Source organism: Cervus canadensis, chromosome 1, assembly GCF_019320065.1.
Source record: "Cervus canadensis isolate Bull #8, Minnesota chromosome 1, ASM1932006v1, whole genome shotgun sequence".
Taxonomy (NCBI): domain Eukaryota; kingdom Metazoa; phylum Chordata; class Mammalia; order Artiodactyla; family Cervidae; genus Cervus; species Cervus canadensis.
Genome location: NC_057386.1, coordinates 14,396,841 through 14,410,440, shown reverse-complemented (window position 1 = coordinate 14,410,440; position 13,600 = coordinate 14,396,841). Strand labels below are relative to the sequence as shown.

General features: G+C 46.1%; 1 protein-coding gene across 2 annotated transcripts; it reads right to left on the bottom strand.

Moving 5' to 3' along the window:
- Positions 1–1,547: 1,547 nt before the first annotated feature.
- On the bottom strand, positions 1,548–13,117 carry LOC122439578 (intercellular adhesion molecule 2-like). 2 transcript variants are annotated; one of them, XM_043464765.1, is made up of 4 exons: positions 13,009–13,117; positions 3,998–4,255; positions 2,416–2,736; positions 1,550–1,763 (listed from the first exon to the last, which is right to left on the bottom strand). In XM_043464765.1, exons 2-4 carry the CDS (start codon positions 4,215–4,217, stop codon positions 1,597–1,599), a joined length of 708 nt encoding a protein of 235 aa, XP_043320700.1. In that variant the 5' UTR covers positions 4,218–4,255; positions 13,009–13,117; the 3' UTR covers positions 1,550–1,596. The 2 variants fall into 2 exon arrangements, with proteins under 2 accessions (XP_043320691.1, XP_043320700.1); XM_043464756.1 differs by lacking the exon at positions 13,009–13,117 and having other exon boundaries at positions 1,548–1,763; positions 3,998–4,490.
- Positions 13,118–13,600: the final 483 nt, after the last annotated feature.

Sequence of the window (13,600 nt, the reverse complement as noted above, 5' to 3'; positions counted from 1 at the left end):
AGCTGGAAACAGCCCTGGAGGCCCTGTGTCCCTCTCATGCCTGCCAACCCCTTTCTACACCTGGCAACCCTTCTTACCTTCCCATCCCCAACCAGGCCCTCTCCCCGGGGTGAATGAGTCCCATCTCCACCACACGGAGACCTTGAACCAACCTGATCTCTGATCCGGGTGAGAGCCCCTTAAAGCCCTGTCCAGGCCCCAGAAGCCACATGAAAGGCCAACCTTGTCCCATTGATCGCTGCCCCTACTGGCAGAGGCCTGGGAGACGGAGCCCTCCCTCGACCTCCTCCCCTTACCCTCTCTCTGGATGACCAGGACTGCGGGGTCTCCATTTAGCCCAATAACAAAACTGGGGGTAAGAGGCGAGGACTGCTTGGTTTCCATGGCTCTCCGAAGGCCCAGAGTGGTGGGGGAGGCCTGGCAGGGAGGTTCCTGGAGCCAAGCCATTGGGCCCCAACACTCACCCCTGGATGCTGGCTCTGTTGGCAGAAGAGAGAAGTCAGAGCCATGTCCTGGAGGGCCACGTGGGAACAGAGTGTCTCTCTGCCCCTCTGGGCCAGGCGGGTCTCCCCACCCTCCGTCAGGAGGAAGGAGTCACTCAGGGTCCCATGAGGCTGGGTGCCTGGTGCCCGGGCGGGTCGGCCTGGGGGCACTCCAGGGCCTGGGTTTGCTGGGGCTCCAGAAGGCCTCTGAAGGAGAGGTAGGAGGGGGCAGAGGAGACATTTGGAGACAGAAGTCCAGCCAGGCCTGGTGGCCATTCCCAGCAGGAGACACGAAGGCACAGGGTTAAGTCCAGGTGTTTGTATTCAGGCTGTTTGCCTTGGTCCCCCAGCCAGGCCTGGACCGCACCCTAAGGAGCCTCAGTGAGTTCCAGTGGCCGCCATGCCAGTGGCCACGCCGCTCATACCGGCGCTGCCCGGTGGCTCTGTCTCAGCCTCTTCTTAGCGGTGTGCACTCAGTTGTGACGCGTCCACTGCCGGTGCCACCTCTCAGTTCAGTTCAGTTCAATCACTCAATCATGTCCAACTCTTTGCAACCTTATGACTGCAGCACGCCAGACCTCCCTGTCCCTCACCAACTCCCGGAGTTCACTTGAACTCATGTCTATTGAGTAGGTGATGCCATCCAATCATCTCATCCTCTGTCATCCCCTTCTCCTCCCGCCTTCAGTCTTTCTCAGCATCAGGGTTTTTTCAGATAACTCAGTTCTTCACATCAGGTAGCCAAAGTATTGGAGTTTCAGCTTAAGCATCAGTCCTTCCAATGAATATTCAGGACTGATCTCCTTTAAGATGGACTGGTTGGATCTCCTTGCAGTCCAAGGGACCCTCAGGAGTCTTCTCCAACATCACTGTTCAAAAGCATCAATTCTTCGGCACTCAGCTTTCTTTATAGTCCAACTCTCACATCCATACATGACTAGTGGAAAAACGATAGTTTTGACTAGACAGACCTTTGTTGGCAAGGTAATGTCTCTGCTTTTTAATATGCTGTCTAGGTTGCTCATAATTTTTCTTCCAAGGAGCAAGTGTCTTTTAATACCATGGCTGCAATCACCATCTGCAGTGATTTTGGAGCCCCCCAAAATAAAGTCAGTCACTGTTTCCATTGTTTTCCCCATCTATTTTCCATGAAGGGATGGGACCAGTGATGACGCCACCTCTGGGTGAAGACAAAGCACAGGAGGACGAATGTCACAAACAGGAGCAGCAGCACTCTCACGATCACGATGATGATCAGCATCTGTTTGTTGGGCTCGGGCTCTGGGGAAGGAAGGGATAGAGGTCACAGAAGTCTTCTGATCCTAATTTCCAGGCTCAAGGGGGAGTATCTGTCCACCCATCACCCATCCACCCACCCCCGGGCATCCTGCTGTCACTCTGCATTGCAGGGATGAGTGGCAAAAGCAGAAAAGAGGACCAGGTTCCAGGCCTCCAGCCGGCCTCTGTGAGACCATGAGGGCAGATGGACTCAGATGGTCCCCTTGCCACGGGCTGCCAGACCTCATGGCCTGGACCGTGGCGTGGTCCAGTCCAAGCCCCTTCCTGGGGAGAGATGAGGGAGCTTCAGCCAGACTCTCTGAAGACAAAGAGAATCTTGGCCATATAGGGTCACAGAAGAGCAGGGCTCCAGGGGACCTTAGGGATCAGTCAGGTCATATTTATCATTGCAGAGAGTGGTCAAGGCCAGAGAGAGGAGCCTGACTTGGTTAAGGTCACCCAGCTCACTCATTACCAAGCAACTAGTCAGGGTCCAAGCTAGGAACTCGCCAAGAGCTCCAGGGAACCCCAGGGATCAAGTGTCATTTCCCCGAGTGCCTCCCCTGAGCAGGCAGAGAGTGGGGCAAAGGCGTTTTCTTCCCCTGAGGGGCTGAAAGTGAATGCGCCCACTCCTGATCTGTGGGCTCCCCCTCACCTTTGACTTCAAGCCTCTGGGGATCTGAGACCCTGTGGACGAGGCCACCGCTCCAAGAGCGCATGTCCATCTGGGCCTCGCACGAGGAGTTATAGAGGCTGTCTTCCCTGTGAGCTGTGCTGTTATGGGTGACCACGGCATCTTGGGGGGAAAGTGCTGTCCCCACAAAGGTCTGATTGCACAAGATGTCAGTACCACGGAGCAGGGTGACAGTGAGACCTTCGAGGGGGGCCACAACGGGGACCCTGCACTCGATGGTGAACAGCGTCCCTACGGCCACTGAGGTGGGCGACAGCGTCAGCAGCACTTGCTTTGGAGGGTCTGCAGGAAAGCGGAACGGAGGTCTGGTCAGGATGGGTGTGCATCTCCGGCAGGCCCCACCCAGCCCAGACCATCCCCTGTGACCACTGTGTTCTCAGGAAGTGGGCTGGGGATGGAAGGAGGAAACAATTCAGGGTGAAGGATGTACTGGGTGGTAGTTTTAGGGACATGATGACTTCTGGAATGGACAAGAAAGGAGGTGCCCTGGTGTCTACAAAAAAAAGTTTAGAGTCTGTTCAGTCAACAAGAAAGATAAAAAAGTTTGGGCTGTGTCTCTTTCCTCTCCATAAATTCAACAGAAACTTCAAAAATTAAACAGTTGGATAGTTTTGTTGAGAGAGACTTAGAAGGGAGTACTCACTGGAATGGGACCGTGAATTGTGAGATTCTTCAGAGGCGGGGGCAAGAGTCAACCTGCCTTGGATTTCAGGATCAGGTTTAAAACTATCTCTATCCCTTAGCTATTAAACTCCATGGTTCCCTGAGTCCCTGTTTTTTTTTTTAAAGATTTATTTCTTTGGTTGTTCTAGGTGTTAGATAGGGTATGTGGGATCTAGTTCCCTGACCAGGGATCAAACCTGGGTCCCCTGCATTGGGAGTGCTGAGTCTTAGCCACTGGACCACCAAGACATCTCTCTGGGATCATTTTTGAACTAGAATACCTAGCCCCCATTACCCCAGGATAATATGGTAGATTTAGGACATGTTTCTACTCATTTGATCACTGATGACAGTCCTGAGCGATACCCTGGGTGCCGAGCTTCCGAGAGAACCACAGTCTCTCCATGGTCTCTGTGGCCTGTGGGCAGGTGTGTGTGTGTGTGTGTGTGATGGTCACACATTTGCAAAGGGCCCTCAGGGGGAGATAGGACCAGGACCTTCTCTCCAGGAGGTGAATGGGTTAGTGGAGAGTGTGCCAGCCCTCCTGATGGGGTCCCTGCTGCTTGTCACAGGATGCGGGGTATTCTGGTGATGGGGTGCTCCCCAGCTGGGAGGAGACTGTGGGAAATGACTTTTAGATCTGTCTAAACCTTGCTTGGATTGTTTGCTTCTGAGCAAATCTCAAAATCCTGGTTGCTGGCAGGGTTCAAGGAGTCCAGGGAAGGGTGTGAGCAGCTTCTGATCCTGTGGCCTGGATCCAGGAGCCCAGGGAGGTGGGGGCCACAGGGGAGTGCCCAGGAGAAGTGACAGAGCAGCTCTGGGTGGGTTTGCAGACACAGGCTCCGGCCTCAGCGAGCAGGGCCCCGTGGGCGACACTCACAGAACACGGTGATGTGGAAAACTTTCGTCTCCTGCTTGCCGCCGCAGGTGGAACTGCACAGGAGCTCCTCATCCTTGGAGATGTTGTAGACCTTGAACAGCTTCCACTGAGCCTGGCTCTCCAGGAGAGTCTTGTTTAGGGCCGTCTCCAGAACAAGTCTCTTGGGGTCCGTACAACTGGCAGTACAGTTAATGAACTGAAACTCTCCAGACCCCACCATCAGTCGCTCTGGCCCCTCGAACGCCTTCTCACCAGACCCTGGAAGGACAGAAAACATTGGGCAGCAGACACCCCCGCTGCCCTGCCCGATGGGGCTGCCCACGATGGGCAGTCTGATCAAGGGGTGCCCTCTGCTCCTCTCTCCTTGTTCAGACATTACTGCCTCTGGTCTAGACCAAGGGGGATGCGCCTTAGTTGCCTCCCTGCCCCTGACTGCTCTCCCAGCTGGTCCCCTCCAGGTGAGTCTTCCTCATGCACATCTCCTATCCCCATGGAGATTGTATTTGAACTCGCCCCCCAGCCCAAATGACCTCTCCTCTGCTAAAGCCTCCCTGAAATGGAGGTTGATCGTGTCCTCTCAGGCCCCGTGTCCATGAGTTCGGCTCCTCCCTCACTCCTTCCCTCTCTTCTGCAAATCCTTGTAGAACACCAGCTGCATGGCAGGCACTGTTCTAGGCCCTGGGGAGCATCAGAGATGGAAGAAGTTCAAAGCTTGCCCTTGTGGAGCTTGCACTGCCGCGAGGGACTCAGAGTAACAAACAAGGGGAGTAGCCAGCCTGTCAGCTGGCGTGATGTGCCTGGGAAAGGAAATAGGGAGTGGGGCGGGTCTGCCACATTAATACTGTGCTCTGGACAGATTTGATGGAAATGGTGACATTTGAACAAAGGATGAAGGAGATGGGGGGAGCTTGGCTGGCAGGTATCTGCTGAGGGCAGAGAACCATCGGCGCTAAGACCCTGGGCAGAGAGGAGACCAGGATGGTCGGGCCCAGTGAGGAAGAAGGCCAAGAATCTGAACTGATCTCGGCCAGCTGGGCCTGTGCTGTGGCCTGTGCTCCCGCCACACCCGCATGCCCCACCTAACCCTCAGCTGGGGCTCGAGGGAGGCTCTGCAGGGAGCGAGAGAGAGCTGCATTTGAATCTAAGTTTGCTAGCCCTGTGGCCTTGGGCAAAGTGCCTTCTCTTTCTGAGCCTCAGTTTTTCCGTCTGTCAAATGGATTAGTAATCCCTTTCCTGCATGGTTGCCATGAAAGCACCTGGCAGGTTTTCCAAAACAGAATACTGAGCACATGGAGGCATTCTCCTTCACTGTCCCCTGGACTCCCCGGAAGGGGCTTCGTTTTCACTTTGATGGTCAGCAGAAGACAATGCCCTCCACTGACCTCTGCTGTCCACTGGGCCACCTCTGAAGATCAGCTGGGATGTGCCCTCACCTTCCCTTGAGCCTCAGCCTCCCTTCATCTCCCCATCAGTCTCCACGACCTGCCACATCCACACACCCTGAAGTTATGGGGCCTGTTCAACCCAGTGTGTGAAGACCAGGACCCCAACCTGCTGCCCCAGGGTCACGGGGTCATGGGGAAACCACGCTCACAGAGCAGCCCACACCCGTGGTGGGTGGCTGCTCTGCTCAAAGCCTCAGAGACTTCAGGACCAGGACCCCCTTCTCTGCCCGATACCAGGGGTACAGGTGACCTACCCTCTGGCTGGCACACACCCAGTCAGGATCTCCAGGCTCACCTGGGCCTCAGATCAGGGCGAGAAAGGCTATGAGCAGTCCCAAGCCATCCCCAGCCACCAAAAGGGGACATCTCGAGTGGCGTCCACAGGTTTGCAGGGAATAGCCGAGGACTGCCTGGAGAGACGTGAAGGGCACTGGTCAGGAAGGGGTGACCTGCAGCTGCAGTCCGGAGCTCCCAGCCTTCTGTAAGCTGATGACCGTATTTCCTCTCATTATCTGAGTGGTCTTGGGGAGGCCACATGGAAGGCCAGCTCCGAGGGCAACAGGTCTATGAGAAACTGGGCAGAGGAAGCCAGGAAGCAGCTGATAGATGGGACATAGCCTAGTCCTCCTGGCACGCTTCCATCAGGGGTGGGCGAGCACCCGGGGCTCATGTGTGTGCAACATGTGTGTACACACAGGATAGTCACCGCTACAAGCCCCAAATCTGGAGAGCCCTGAATCCCACAAGACTCATTATTGGGGTCAAGAAAGGAGGGACTTTCCAAGCTGGAAAGAGGGTTTGGGAGGCAATAGCTCGACATTCTCCTCCTTCCTCTGCCCCTCCCCTAAGATTTCTGGTGATGCACACGGCCCCCAGGCACTTTCCTGTCTCTAAGCTGAATGTGACTTCACGTTACTAAGACAAGGAGGAAGGAGAAGGAAACCAGCATTTCACTGATGCCTATTCTGTGTTAGGGACTAAGTTACGGTTTTAATACATTGTCTCATTATCACAGCAAATCTTCCAATTTTGACTGTGCATCTGAGGAATTTCAGGGCTCAGGTGAATTAATAACTTGCCTAAATCACAAAGATATTAGGTGATGGGACTGAGGTGAGAACTTAGGAATGAGGAGTGGCTGTTGGAGAATTGGTGGCTGCCAGGGATTAAAGGGAGGGAGAAATGGACTGAAAGAGCAGAGAGGATTTTAGGACAGAGAATCTACTGTTTCCCACTACAGTGGTGCACAGGTGTCGGTACACACTTGTCCAAACCCAGAGAATGTACACACCAAGACTGAACCGTAACGTCAACGATGGTCTTTGGGTGATAATGACATGTCAGTGCAGGTGAGTCAATCATAGGAAATGGACCACTCTGGTGGGGGATGTAGATAATAGGAGAGACTGTACATGTGTGGGGACAGGAGGTATGTGGGAAGTCTCCACTTCCCCTAAGTTTTGCTGTAAGCCTAAAACTGCTTTTTTTTAAAAAATGGAGATAGTGGAGGACAGAGGAGCCTGGTGTGTTATAGTCCATGGGTTTGAAAAGAGTCAACACGACTTAGAGACTGAACAACAACAACAGAAAAATAGCTCAGACACGCCACCTTGAACGACAATCTTCTTGGTTAGGATTCTTGTCAACTATGGATTGTTGTTGAACATGCAGGCTTTTAGGATTTTCCTGTTAGGGTTTCCCTGGTGTCCAGTTGTTAAGACTCTTGCTTCCACACAGAGGGTGAGCCTTGGATCCCTAGTCTTTTATCCCCTAGGAATTAACATTCCATATGCGCATTGCATGGCCAAAAAGAAAGAAAATGCAGTCTTTTAAACTCAGTTTTTAACAGGGTTTATAGGGAGTCATTTGCTCAATCATTCCTAAATTCTCATCTCAGATTACATTTTTAAAATATTTAAACACAAAACTTAGATCTACATTTTTTATGAGGCACATCTAATGAATAAGTGTGTGGAATGGTTGAAAGTCAAAGAATGGTAAAAGATACACCAGGCAAAAGCTAACCAAAATAAAACCAGGAAAGTTCTGTTCGTATCAAGCAAAAAGGAATTTTAAGACAAAAATATTTATTAGGGACAGAGTGAGTACCTAGATTAAAGGATCAGTTCATCTGGAAATTATAACAGTTCTAAACTTGTAAGCACTTAGTTTGAAGGAACAACAGAGAGATAAAATCATGATCATAGCAAGAAATTTTAATACAACATCTCTCTATTATGAATAAGGAAGCAAATGTGAAAAGATGATCAACATCATTAATCATCAGGGAAATGCAAATCAAAACCACATTGAGTTATCACCCACCACTGTCAGAATGGTTATCATCAAAAAGAGAACAAATAAAAAGCATTGGCAAGGTTGTGGAGAAGAGGGAACCCTCTTGTACTCTTGGTGGGGTTGTAAATTGGTGCAACTGCTGTGGAAAAAAGTGTGGAGGTGCCTCAAAACATTAAAAATAGAACTGCCATACGATCCAGCAATTTTACTTCTGGGTATTCTTCTGAAGAAACCAAGAGCACTAATTCGAAGACATATATACACATAAATGTTCACTGTGGCACCATTTCCAATAGCCAACATGTGGAAGCAAATTAAGTGTTCATCAATGGATGCATGGATCAAGATGTGGTTGTATATCTACACAACGGAATATTATTCAGCCATAAAGAATGAAATCTTGCCCTTTTCAACAACACAGATGGACCTAAGTGCATGTGAATCAGACAAGGACAATTACCACATATGATCTCACTTGTATGTGGAATCTGAAAAACAAAACAAACAAAACCAGAACCAGGCTCCTAAATACAGACAATGAATGGGTGATTGCTGGAGACTAAGGGGCTGAGAGGGTCCAAAATAGGCGAATGGGATCAAGAGGTACAAAGCGCCAACTATAAAGTAAGCCACAGGGGTGTAACACAGCATAGGGAATATGGTCAAATAATATTTTGATAACTCTGTATGGAGAGAAGTGGATACTAGACTCATTGTGGTGATAATTTCAAAATGTATGCAAATACCAAACCACTGTGTAGAACATCCGAAGCTTACATAATATTGTACATTATAGGCCAACCTAAAAATTTTAAATAATATATCTAGTAGTTCACAAAGAAGACTATACAGATTCATAGAAACAGAAAGTAGAACAGTGGATGCCAGGGCCTGGGGGCAGGGGGGGAATGGTGAGCTGTTTGTTTAATGGGTACAGAGTTTCAGTTTCACAAGTTAAAAAAGTTTCAAGATCCATTATGAAACATTGTGAATGTAAGACAACCATATGTACATTTAAAAATGGTACAGGAAAAACAACAACAAAAAATAAATAAAAATGGTACAGGGGTGAAATTTATGTTATGTGTATTTTATCATAATTGAACATTTAATTAATACAATGTTGTAAATCAATTACACTTCAATAAAGTTAAAAATTAAAAGATATAAATCATTTATGCAAAAAAAAAATCATTTATGCCAAGAAATATGAAACCAAGTAGACCAAATCTTAGAAAAAGTAGAACTTACCTAACTTGATTGAAGAAGAAATAAAAAGCCTGAATAGTTCTACAACTATTAAAAAATTACATCCATAATTTGAAATCTTCCCACATAGAAAACATCAAATCTAGACAGTGTTACAGAAGTTTAAGTAGGGATAATTCTAATTTTACAAAAGCTCTTTCTGAGAATGGAAATAGCAGGAACATGCTCTCTTTCTTTGAGGCCAGTGTAACCTTAACACCAAAATGAGACAAATTAGGATGAAACAGAAAAATTAAAATTAAGTTATAAAATTATAATTTTATATTATATCTTATATTCAATTTTAATTTATATTATAAGTATACTTTTATATATTATATTTATATTATACACATTTTGTTTATATTATATATTTATATTATATTTTATATTCACTCATGAATATAAATGAAAAATAAGAAAAATACAAACCTAGCAATGTATTAAAAATATTAGACATCATATCCAAGTTAGGCTTAGCTATGAATAGTTGGTCAAACAATAGAAGAGAAAGCTATGAAGGTCATTTATTATTGGTGGTAATAGTAAACTTTGGTGCTCTATGTCACATTGCTTATGCACGCCTCTAAAATCAGCTGCATTTACAGTGGATAATTTCCTGCAACCTTAGACTCATCTTATGCTCCAGGGTCCCACCTCAAGTTTACACAGTGTTTCTCTTTGCTTTTCTTCCTCAGTCTTCTTCAATGCTTTAGGAGTCACTTAGCTACCTACTAGTGTTTCCCAGAAGCCTAGGAGTGTCAAGTTCCCTAACATGAAACCCTCAACCAACAAGAGGCCAAGAACTGGCAGACACAGCTCCAGCCTCGTTCTGTTGGATAGGCGATTCTGGCCAGCATCCTGTAGACCTATCAGAGGTCCCGACAGACTTAAACTTCCTTTGCTGACACCTGCAACATCAGTTATGCATCTTCTATTGGCTTTCCCTCCTTCCCTGCCCCAGTCTTCCTGTTCCTTATTTCCTACTTTCTGGCTTCAATAATTAAATAATCTACCTGAAATAATCTACCTGAGCTGTAGCCCTTGTTGCAAGCTCTACTTTTGAAGGAGCCCAGACTAAAAACTTACATTATAGTTTTAAGAAGAAAAAACATATGATCATCTTAATAGATTCAGGGAAAAAAAATGATGACATTCACATTCTTTCATGACAAAAGCTCTGAGCAAGCTAGATGGAAATGTCCTTAATGTGATAAAGGAAAATCAGAGAAAGTTTTTATATGTACTATTATTTATTTTACATATGTATTATTTTCTTTGATGAGGAAATTTTAGGACATTTCCTTTAAAATCCAGAACCAGACAAGGATGACAACTATCTCTGCTTCTATGTAACATTTTCCCACAGGTGCTAGACAATATAGTAAGACAAGAAAAAGAAATTAAAGGCCTAGGCACAGGAAAAGATTAAAACCATCAGTATTTTCATATAAGATGGTTGCCTGGGTAGAAAATCCAAATGAATGATCGATTGGATGAATGATTCAAAATAAGAGATTTTCACAAGACAGTTAGCTGTGAGACCAATATCCAAAAAGAAATTGCTTTTGTGTATAACAGTAATATGCAAATATGTAATTTAGGACTTTCCTGATGGTTCAGTGGTTAAGACTCTACACTTATACTGCAGGAACCACAGGTTTGATCTCTGGTCAGAAAAGTTCTGCATGCTGCATGGAGCATCCAGGGGAAAAAAGTAATTTAAAAAGCACACAGTGTATATTAGCAAAAAGACAAAAATTATATATATGTATATATATATACAGAAGCAAAAAGATAGCAAAATGTACATAAGACCTATAGTAAGAAAGTTATAAAACACTGTTGAAAAACATTAAGTACAATTTAAATAAATGTAGAACCAGCTCATGTTCATGACTAAGAGAGTCAATATTATAATGAGGACGATCCTCTTCCCATAGATTTAATGAAATTCCAGTGGATCCTAATAAGGGTTTCATGGTACACAAAAGATGGTTCTAAAACTTATTATGGAAAGAACAAAAGGACCAAGACACTCCTAAAGAAAAATAAAATGAGGGAATTTGATACTAGTATTAAAACTTACTATAAAATATGATATTAGTATAGATGTAGGCAGATTAACCAATGGAACAGCATGAAGTGCCTAGAAATAGACTTGCATGAAACTCTGACACATGACAAAACTGGCATTGTAGATCACTGGGTGAAAGAAGGATATATAAATAAATGATGCTAGATCAAGTTAACTATACGGAGAAAAGAGATGGGAAATGTATCCCTACCTCACATGGAATGAAGAAATCAATTCTATCTAATTTAAAGATTCATATGTAAAAGAACACTTTAAAAACTTATAAGAAAATATGTTTAGTTGCTAAGTCATGTCCAACTCTGTGACCCCATGGACTGTAGACCACCAGGTTCCTCTGTCCATGGGATTTCCCAGGCAAGGATACTGGAGTGGGTTGCCATTTCCTACTTCAGGAGGTTTTTCTGATCCAGGGGTCACACCCTCAGCTCCCGCAGCGGCTCTTGCATTGCAGGCAAATTCTTTACTGCTGAACCACTGGGAAGCCCTTGAGAAAATATAGGAAAGTATTTTTATGTCCTTGGGGCAAGGAAAGATTTCCTAAGCAAGACCTCAAGATCACCACTGCTAGAATAAACAACTGATAATTTTGAGTATATTAAAGATATGATGAACATTTCAAAGAAAACAAAACCTCTCAACTAATGAAAAGATGCTTTTACTCAGTAAGAGCAAGGGAAATTAAAACCACAATGAGGAGCCACTTTACATCTACTAGATTGGCAAAAGTTAAGAAAGTCGTCAAGACCAATTGTTGGAGAGGCTGTGGGTCAATAGGAACTCGTATATTGCTGGTGAGAGTGTATTTTGGTTCTCTGAGAAATAACAAGGCATTATCTTCTAATGCTGAATAGTGTTATATCCTATAACCCCCAATTCCACCCTTAGATATATGCCCTAGAGAAACTCTTGCACTAAGAACCAGAAGACCTGTCCTCTTCTTACTATCTGTGTGACCCTGAGCAAGTCACTTTATGTCTGTGTGCCTCAGTTTTCTCCTCTGTAAAATGGGATTAACCATAGCACGTTCCTTATGGGAATGGTGTGTGGATTAAACTAATTAAATGACAATATTTAAAAGTATTTGAAACAGTAGCTGGCACACAGAATATGTTCTATAACTATTTCATAAAATGAAATAAATGGATGTGATAAAGCACTAAATTAAAAGAATCAAGAGAACAGTAGAAACAGACTTTGGGAGGGTGGTTATTTATGTCTGGGTGGGAGGTGAGTAGCACAGTAGGTAGACAGAAAGTTTAGTGGTAGTTCATCCTTGGGTTGAGTGTTGGGTTCAGGGCTGTTCATTATATTATCTTCATGTACAATGCACATGCATGTTACATAGATGTGTTCAGTATGTGTCACATATTAAATTTTACAAAAAGAATACAAAGGGGAAAGAGAAATTCCTACATGTCTAGAAAGAAGAGGCTCCTTGAGACTATGAACCACAGGATAAGAAAGTCCCTTCTAACCAGGTAGGACTTCATTGAATGGGATTCATCAGGAACCTTGGGTGTGACCCCAAGAGACTGGAGACTATATTTGTCCCCTAAGCACCAGCTCTGAGCTCAGTCCAGATGACTTGGGCCCGCGTGGGCAATGGTGGGGAGGCAGCCCCACGCTTCTAAGTCAGTTATGTGGTTGACAGAGCAGGAGAGGAAGAGAAAGGACAAAAACAGGAAACAACCACAAAGCAATACCCTGCTGGACTCAGAGAGACGGCTGACGTGAGCTCCTCATGCAACGACCGACCAGTCGAAGGAAATTCTGCTGCATATCAGCCCCTGGGCTTATGGGGGGCCTGGAAGGGGTGGGTGAGGCCCCGGGGAAGGGCAAAAACAAGAACTCAAGTGTTGATTGACAATCTATCCCAAGCCCTTTCCACTCTGCCAAGAGGGAAGCAGGGAGCATCACCTTACCTGTATCAGCTAACGGGTGTCGCCGTGATGGGGAAAGAGGGTGGCCGGGGTCCAGCCTCCAGCAGCCATTGTTCCCTGGGCTGCTGCTGGTTCAACGAGTGTCACCTGGTTTTTGACTGAATTCCTCTCTCAGAAGTCACGTGCTTCCTGTCCCAGCTCTGATATCTGACTATGACTTTCTGTTTATTACCTCTTGCTTTAAACCACAATAAATACACATCAGGGCTTATAGGTGAAGAATCCACCTGCCCATGTGGGAACTAATCCCTGAGTCGGAAAGATCCCCTGGAGAAGGAAATGGCAACCCACTCCAGTATTCTTGCCTGGGAAATCCCATGGACAGAGGAGTCTGACAAGCTACAGTCCCTTGGTTTGCAAAAGAGTTGGACATGACTCAGTGACTAAACAACAGCAACAACAAAATATGCATTCTGTAAAATTGACCGTTCTAACCGTTTTTAGTGTAGGGTTCTGTGGCATTAAACACATTCATATTTTGTGTAACATCCACCACCATTCCTCTCTAGAAGCACCATCCCTCACCCTCATCCCAAAGTGAACACCGCCCCTCTCCTTGAAACACTGGCTTTCT

What these genes read in the sequence shown, in the direction of transcription:
- LOC122439578 (XM_043464756.1), bottom strand. Translation starts at nt 4,373, where the DNA reads ATGTCTGAACAAGGAGAGAGGAGCAGAGGGCACCCCTTGATCAGACTG. An exon ending in TTTCCACATCACCGTGTTCT is followed by an intron (nt 2,737 to 3,997) that starts GTGAGTGTCGCC and finishes GCTTTCCTGCAG; the next exon opens with ACCCTCCAAAGCAAGTGCTG. An exon ending in CCAGAGGCTTGAAGTCAAAG is followed by an intron (nt 1,764 to 2,415) that starts GTGAGGGGGAGC and finishes TTCCTTCCCCAG; the next exon opens with AGCCCGAGCCCAACAAACAG.